This window comes from Loxodonta africana, chromosome 16 (genome assembly GCF_030014295.1).
Source record: "Loxodonta africana isolate mLoxAfr1 chromosome 16, mLoxAfr1.hap2, whole genome shotgun sequence".
In the NCBI taxonomy this organism is placed as follows: Eukaryota; Metazoa; Chordata; class Mammalia; order Proboscidea; family Elephantidae; genus Loxodonta; species Loxodonta africana.
Window position 1 is genome coordinate 17,528,884 of NC_087357.1, and position 7,796 is coordinate 17,536,679.

The 7,796-nt window shown below is 56.5% G+C and overlaps 1 protein-coding gene across 2 annotated transcripts; it reads right to left on the reverse strand.

The window, feature by feature from the left end:
- Positions 1–292: 292 nt before the first annotated feature.
- On the reverse strand, positions 293–7,220 carry EMX2 (empty spiracles homeobox 2). 2 transcript variants are annotated; one of them, XM_003409105.4, is made up of 3 exons: positions 6,809–7,220; positions 4,788–4,972; positions 293–2,539 (listed from the first exon to the last, which is right to left on the reverse strand). In XM_003409105.4, the coding sequence occupies exons 1-3, from the start codon at positions 7,218–7,220 to the stop codon at positions 2,372–2,374; spliced, it is 765 nt and encodes a 254-aa protein (XP_003409153.1). In that variant the 3' UTR covers positions 293–2,371. The 2 variants fall into 2 exon arrangements, with proteins under 2 accessions (XP_003409153.1, XP_010587265.1); XM_010588963.3 differs by lacking the exon at positions 4,788–4,972.
- Positions 7,221–7,796: the final 576 nt, after the last annotated feature.

Sequence of the window (7,796 nt, forward strand, 5' to 3'; positions counted from 1 at the left end):
CCGATAGTCCTCACACGTGCACGGAATGTCTAATCTTAACTTTTCAAGGCAGGATGTTAACAAAGCTTGTATTTTTGCCCTGCATTGTAACTTGGCCTTATCACAGTGTAAAGGGTGGGGAGATTGTCCTAAATTATGTCCAGGCAGCCCCCCTGGATCTGTGGATTAAGAGATTAAAGGAGACCACTGGGCAAGGCCTCCTCTTTCCCCTTCATATTCCTGGTATGATAATTGCTTAAACTGATTTGCACTTTCACAAAAGCTCACAGGACGCTTTGTAGCTCGAACAGAACAGACGAGGTTTCTCTATCAATGGAAATAAAACTGATTAATGCAGCCTATCGGGATAAGAAGCAAATGAAGCATGCAAAAACAACCTCGCACCCCCACAAGGGGGGACGGGGGGAAGCTAAGTTTCCTCCAAGACTGGTTACAACTTTTTCTTTAATGTTAAGAGCTGAAGGGTTCTCAGAATGCTTGCCTTATAAGGCTGCCACAGCGCAGGGACTCTCCTCATCACCTTCAGCAGATTGGGGCCAGAGAGAGAGGAAAGAAGGATGGAAGGAAAGGAAGGAAGAAAGAAAGAGAGAAAAGGGTTTTAAGTCAGACATATAGTTTAAAAGTCCCAAGACGCTAAATCTGCTAAGTGCTTTCCCCAATCCTGGGGGAATATCGTTTAATATATACCTATATTTCCATACTTTAAATCCTCATCATCATCATCATAACCAGAGGTTAAGGGAAAAACTAAAAATTTTTAACCTGAAATCCAAACTAAACTCCCTCAGCAGGGCATGCAACGGGCAAAGGTCTGGTTGTAAAAATCTTCTCCCATCCCTTTTTCGAAGGACTTACATTCTTCCAATCCTCTCCCTTTTCCACCTCCATCTCTCTTTAAAATGCCAAAGAATCCAGCAGGCTGTCCCTTTTGTTGAGGAAGGGTGTGTGGTTTTATTGAGCCTAGTTGGGGGAAGACCACACTCAGAAGTAGAAAGATACTTAAAAAAAATTTTTTTTTTAATTCGTTTCAATTTCCCAAGACAACTACTCTGCGGGCATATTGATAAATCTTTATTGACAAAATATTGACATTGACATACTTCTTGGAAGTATATAGTGTGTTAGAATTCTAACAAATTAACACAAAACACAAAAATATTTACATTCTGGTATAGAAGACATCAAGGAAGCATTTGCCACTCTCTTTAGTAGGTCTATGCTCTTGGAATAGAAACTCAGTGCTTGAAAACTTGTCATCCGTGTCCTTGGCCACACTTAACATCATTCCCACTATCTACAGTCCTTCAGGTTTTGCCACAGATAGATTTTACATGTGGAATGGCCTCTACGGTGAACGGCTGAACTCGGCCAATTTCTCCAACCACTAAACGGGAGAAGTTTACTTCGTGGTTTTGAGCCTCAGGATGTTAGGAAAGGGAATGCCCAAGAAATATAATTAATTTAGGGTTGGTGTGGTTTTTTGTTTTGTTTTGTTTTGTTTTTTTCCAGCACTAGCCCAGACTCGGTTGTGGGCCCCTCCCCCACCACCCCCAGTCCCCTCCTGCTCCCTGTTTCTCTGTAAGAGGACCACTGTCGCTGAGCCTACCTCACTTAGTTAGCTTTCACAATCACTTTGACGTCGGAAGGTATCAAAAAGTGTTTACACACCGCACATTTCTCTGAAAAAAAAAATCAAAATGAAAAGCACACAGAACCTGTCTTCAAAAGGAAAAGAAAATTACGATTCATTTTGTCTTTAGACACCGTTCGCCCAACGACTGCTACATGCAATTCAAGTTTTTGAAACAGGTGTGGGGATGGGGCTAGATATGGAATTTCGATCGTTATTATTATTTTTAAGGACTGGGGAAAAAAAACACTGCGAAGTGCAAAATAAAAAGTCCTGTGCCTGGTTGGTTTTGTTTTGATCATCATTGCCATCAATTTTTTTTTTAAGTGGACTACGATAAATGGAATACATGCCAATCGCTTTGTCGCGCTGGCTTGGCATTTCACTGACAGCTCCCCTGCTCTGAGCGTTGGGCTTTGCCACATTTGGACCTCTCTCACTTGTCCCTCTCTCTCCCTCTCTCTCTCCCTCACTCACTCACTCAGCTGCCTCTTTAGAGGAGGGTTGCATGTTGATGAAGGCGCCTCCGTCGTCCTCTGCCATCGCTGCGCAGCCTCGGATTGGGACCCTGCGCCCTGGCGGCCCAAAGTCTGCGAGGAACGCTGCTGCTCTCTCCTCCCTTTCTCGGTGAATGTGTGTGTGCGGTTTGTTCGATTTTGTTTTTTAGGTTTTTTTCTCCTTCCCCTTCGCTCCCTGCCTCTGCTCCTTTTTGTCCGTTTCTGTGGGGTTGGGTTTGTGTTTTTAATCGTCTGAGGTCACGTCTATTTCCTCGGGACTCGCTTGCTTGGTGGCGATTCTCCACCGGTTAATGTGATGCGTCCCTTTTTTCTTTTGTTGCGAATCCGAGCCTTCTTCCTCTAGCTTCTGCCTTTTGAACTTCGTTCTTCGGTTCTGAAACCATACTTTTACCTGCCGGCGAGAAGCAGACAGGGGCGAGTTAGCTCCTCCACTGAGCCTGGTACCAACTACCTGACCCCTTGGCCCAGCCCAGACCCGGAGCCGAGGCTGCGAGGGCCCAGCCCCCAGCTGCATAGCCTAAGGGCCGGCTTCCCCATAGGCTCCCCTGAGGTACAAGGCCCCTAGTGCTGTGGGTAGGAAGCGGTGCTCGGGCTCCCTGCCCTCTGAGCCCTCCCGGAGCTGTCTTCCCCAGTCCGCTCAGCCCAGAGTACACAACGCCCCTTCCTGCCATCCCCCTGCTCTGGGCACCCCCATCCCTCTGGGAGCAAAGGCCTTGGAAAGCAAGGACTTCCTACAAAGATAACAAGAAAAATAAAAAGAAACATGTTTCTTAACTCCCTACTGCAAGCGGATGCAGTAAAGACCTCCCTCCACCAGCTGCTGCAGCTCAGGGCACGACCTGAAGAGCTTTCTATTTTAGGTGGCTTTGGGCCCTGTGGCCTAAATATAATGCCTCAGCTGCAGGACCGGCCCTGGGCTGGTGGTCAGGTCGCCTGGGCTGTATACTCCTTGCCCGGACTCTCACAGGTGAGCAGGACTAGGTGGGGAGATCTAGGAAGCCAGGGGGGTAGGTGGGATGCAGAGGCCTGGGGACCAAGCCAGCTCTACTTCTCCCGCAAGGAAAGGAGGCTCAAAAGTGAAAGCTCTGGAAGGCGGCGGGAGAGAGAAAAGACACTGAGAAGGAGAAGGGGAGAAACCGGCGGGAGAGTTCCCTTTGCTTCCTACTAATCAGCCTCAGGACAGGCCAGGGCCAAGCCCGGGCCCAGTCACAGCACGTCCCACCAGGGCTGCCGGTGGCCCGGCCTCCTCAGAGCCGCTGCTGGAGGTCAAGGAAGCAGTAAGACCCAGTAGCTGCGATCCGGTCGCTCTCTGGGGAAGCAGGGCAGTAGGTCTCCATCCAAGCAACACTGCCTAAGCTTCCCACCGGTGGGGTACAAATGCAGGCGACAGTGGTGACTCCACCCTCCCATCTCCTATCCGTACAGCAGCAGCCTAGACCAGGCCCGAGGCCCCAGGCCCTGCAGGACGGCTCCACTCCCTCCTTTGAAACGGCGGGCCCGGGTCCGGCTTGTTCTTCCCCCGCAGGCCTCAGTCCCCCAATACGCCCCAAGGCAGAGCAGAGCAGAGCGGGAACAAGGCTGAGTTTAATTTGCTTTGAGTTTGCTAATTGAGGGGGAGGACGGTTCATTTCTCCCCGGCGCTCGCCCAAGGCGCGCGTCGGTGCGCTCCGGGGCTTGACACGCACACAAAGGCTCAAGGCAGCGTGGGCAGCGAGGCGGACAAAGACCACCGCTGCCTGGGCTGTCCGAGAAAACTCAGCCGGCAGCCCCGGGTGCTGGGCAGTGCACACACCCGCGAGCCCCTCCTCGGTTTTGTCCGGGGGGGACGTTTTAAAACAAAAGCCTCGACCTCTTTACGCTTCCCAGAAAAAGTGTTACAATTTAATCGGCCGAACACTTTACTGTTTACCGGGAACTCTGACCCCGCCCTGCGGCTCCGCGGTACAGTAGCGCCTACTGTAGCCCTGTGCCCCCTCCCCGCCCGGGGGCAGGCCAGAGCTAGGCCCGCCTCAGGACCCCGCTGCGCAGGAAGGGCCTGTCCCCTGAGGCTGCCCCTCTACGCAGCCTCCCAGTCCTGTTTGCTCTGGTTACTGGGCGCGCCCGAGAGGCCTGGCCTCGGTTGTCTGACTCTCCGAACCCTTTAGGGGAGTAACTGGAGCCCTTGACGGGAGCCTAGAGCCCGCGGTCGCTCACAGCTGGCTCTTAACCGGGTTCCCTGCCCTCCCGAGCCTCCTGCCCCTAGCAGCCGGACACCCTGCTGCGTTCTCCCGCTTCCTGGGCCCAGTCGGGAGACACTCGGCCTGTCTCTGGGGCAGCCAAGGGCCCCCACGACTCTCACCAAAAGTGCAGAGGTGTCTTAGCCTAGACACTCATGGGATGCCCAGCTGGACAGAAGGACGGCTCAGCTGTCCTGTGAGTCTGGGGAGAGTCGGCTCTTAAGCACCTTGCTGCAGCTCAGCGAAGTCGGGCACCTCGAATCGAAACCCACAAACCCCTAACCAGGCGTGCAACCATGTCCCAGGCCCTTTGTGGAAGGCCCTCTGCGAGCTCAACACTGGTGCGGGTGCCGGCTGTGGGGGTCCTGAGCTCTGGGGCCGAGGTCCAGCCCGGATGGGTTCGTTGCGCCGGGCCGCGCTCACCTGAGTTTCTGTTAGGCTGAGGCTGTGCGCCAGCTGCTTCCTCTCGGCGCCCACCACGTAGTGGTTCTTCTCGAAGGCGTGTTCCAGCCTCAGAAGCTGGGACGGGGAGAAGGCGGTTCGGATCCGCTTCGGCTTGCGGGCCAGCGCGTTGTGCAAAAGGAAGCTCTCGGGGCTGGTGTCGTTCCCTGCAGGGGCACAGCAAAAGTCCGTTGGGAGGGGCGCCCCGGCTCCCGCAGCGTGCTTCTCCCGAACCGGGCTAGCCCGGCGCTGTGCTCCGGGCCTCAACATGAACCGCGCCGCCCGGCCGGCGGGGCCACGGCCCTACCGAGGCGAGCGAAGGGTACGCCTGAGGCAGCTGTTGGTCTTGGTCAGCGGGGCCACCTGTGCGCACCCACCCTGCAGCTGCCCAGGCGAGCGGGCGAGTCCCACGGCCCCTGACCTCAGCGGGGTCCGCAGCCGCCTTGGAGCACCCAGGCCGGCGCAGGGGAGGGGGCGGCAGAGCCCCGCCGGGGCATAGGCGCCCACGACCCAGAAAAACGGCTTTCTCTTCTGTCTAACCTCTCGGAGAACTTTGACCCCGAGGTGGGGAGGCGGCGGACGGCTTTCCAGACTTTACTTGGGGACTTATTGAAAAATTATTCAAAGTCTTGTTTCCCCTCCGGGGAACTGCGGAAGCCGGGAGCGTCACTGTCACCCGGCCGGGACCGAGATCTCGCCGGCGTGTGCGCCCGGCTTCTGCTGCCGCTACCTCCCGGCACTTGGCGCCCCGGCTCCAGAGAACAAGGAGACAGGCTCTAGCGGAGCGATCGAAATTCGGGGTTACCGGACGGCTGCGGCCACCGCAAGGTCCCAGCTGCCCCAGGCCTGGTGGGGGGAACACGAGCGTGGCTGGCAGGGAATGAGGAAGGACCCACCTAAACTTTGAGAGCCAAGCCCGAGAGTTTCGGGCTCATTCATTAGGAGAAGAAATTGATTTACTAAAATCCCAAAGAAAAACGAACCACAGTTCAGGCAGAAATAGAGGGGAATTCTGGCCAGAAATAAGAGCGGAAGGTTTTTACTGTTTTTGTTTTGTTAATTACGGAGGTGGTGTCTACCCGATTCTGGGCTTTGGCAGGAAAGTGAAGGGTTAATGAACGGGCAAGCGGCTGGGTATTGATCCGCCGGAGCTGGGTCTTTTCCGGCTCGGATCGCTAAGCTAGTTACTCGCCGCTTTTTGTGGAGTTTTAACGGTCTTCTAACCCCCACCCGGAGGAAAACAAGCAAATAGTAATTTTTTAAAAGGCAAGAAACAAAAGCACGCCAACAAGTCCTCCCCGCCCAGCGTGTCTCCCCACAGGGCTCATTTCTCTTAAAAGAAAGAAAAACAAAAACCAGACCGAACCTGCCTTCCCGCCGCGGCCGCTCGGCGCCCCAATTAAGCAGGTCTCTGCGAGAGTGCCGAGCCCCGGAGATGCCTACCCGCCTGGCCCTAACCCCTTCCAAAGGCAGGAAAAAACAACCCTCTAGACTTTGCTCCGGAGTTGTGAGGGTCTTCTCGCTGCCCGAAGAGGGCTGGAGACTGAGAAGCCGCTGGGCTGGACAAAAGGGGCGCCGAGTGCGTGGCCAACAGAACTGAACGCAGTCTGAGGCGAACCTGGGGGCTGGGCCGGGTCTGCGCCCCTCGAAGCCGGGGTCGCCCGGAGCAAAGAGGAAGGGACAGCAAGCCTGGGAGCCCCGCCAGCTCCGGCCTCTTCGGCCGCAGGCAGGGCAGGCATAGCAGGCTACCCCGCCTGCTCCGCCAGAGCGCACTCATGGACAACTTCCCCATCCACGCCCCTCCCCAAAGGGCCAAGCGCCGACAGGCCATCCCCGCAAACCGGCCCCAGCTTCGTGAACTGGGAACCACACCGCGCCCGGTCCCTGGCCGCCCGGCCTCCTCCCAGGCTAGGCGGCCTCCGCCCGGGCCTTGCCCGACGCCCACCCGAGCAGGCCAGGCAGGCGCGGGCTGCAGCTCTGAGGCCCCGCGACGTGGCACGTACCTTGGAAGCGGTGGCCCAGATACCGGTAGCGGTGGATGAGCCAGGGGTAGAAGGTGGATGGGTCCCGCTGCTGCGAGGCGAAGAGGGGGTGTGGCGAGTGCGAGGAGGGCAGGGGGTGGGCGGCCAGCGCGTGCGGCGGCGGCACCGGGTGCACAGGCACGGCGGGGTTGGGCGGGTGCGACACCGCCTCGGCGAACACCAAGTCCGGGTTGGAGTAGACGCCCCTGCCGGCGGCGGCGGCGGCCGCGGCGGCCGAGTGGAAGCCGTTGAGGAACGGGTTGATGGGGCTGGAGTTGGCGTAGCTGAGAGCCGCGGGGCGGATGGGGTCCTCGGAGCGCGAGGCGGGCAGGGGACTGTCCTTGGCCACCAGCGATTCGATGGTGAAGCAGCGCTTGGGCGCCGGCTGGAACATGCTGCGCCGAGGAGCGGGCGCCCGGGGCTCCCGGCTCCCGGCGACCTCGGCGCGATGCCTCCGCCGCCCGCTGCCCGCGGTGAGCACCGACGAGAATGGGGGGCTTGTTTGTTTGGGGTGGGGGGGGAGAAAAGGAAGAAAGAAAGGGAAGGATAGGAAAAAGGAAAAGAGGGGGAGGGGAGGGAAAGACGACGCCGAGGATCCCGAGAATCTTGCACCAAACGCGCCCAATCTGAAGAGAGGGGGAGAAATCCTTCCAGAAGAATTTGCAGGCGTGGATTGGGGTAATTTTTTTTTTTTTTTTTTTTTTTTTGGCGAGATGGCGTGGGGGATCGGAGTTAGAGGCGGGGGGGGGTCTCAGGAGAGGCAAAAAAAAGTTTTCTCTCCTCTGCAAAAGGCGGGCAGGGCGCCCTAAGTCCAAGGACAATCCATGGAAGTGTTCGCTTCTTCACAAGTTGTGCAAACGATTTGTTAGTTCATGAGCCTAATTAGTGCGGGGATCACATAAACAGCTTCCTCCGATGCCTGGTAAATGGCTTGATGATTGGTCGCTATTACTCGCCCTGAGGTGGAAGG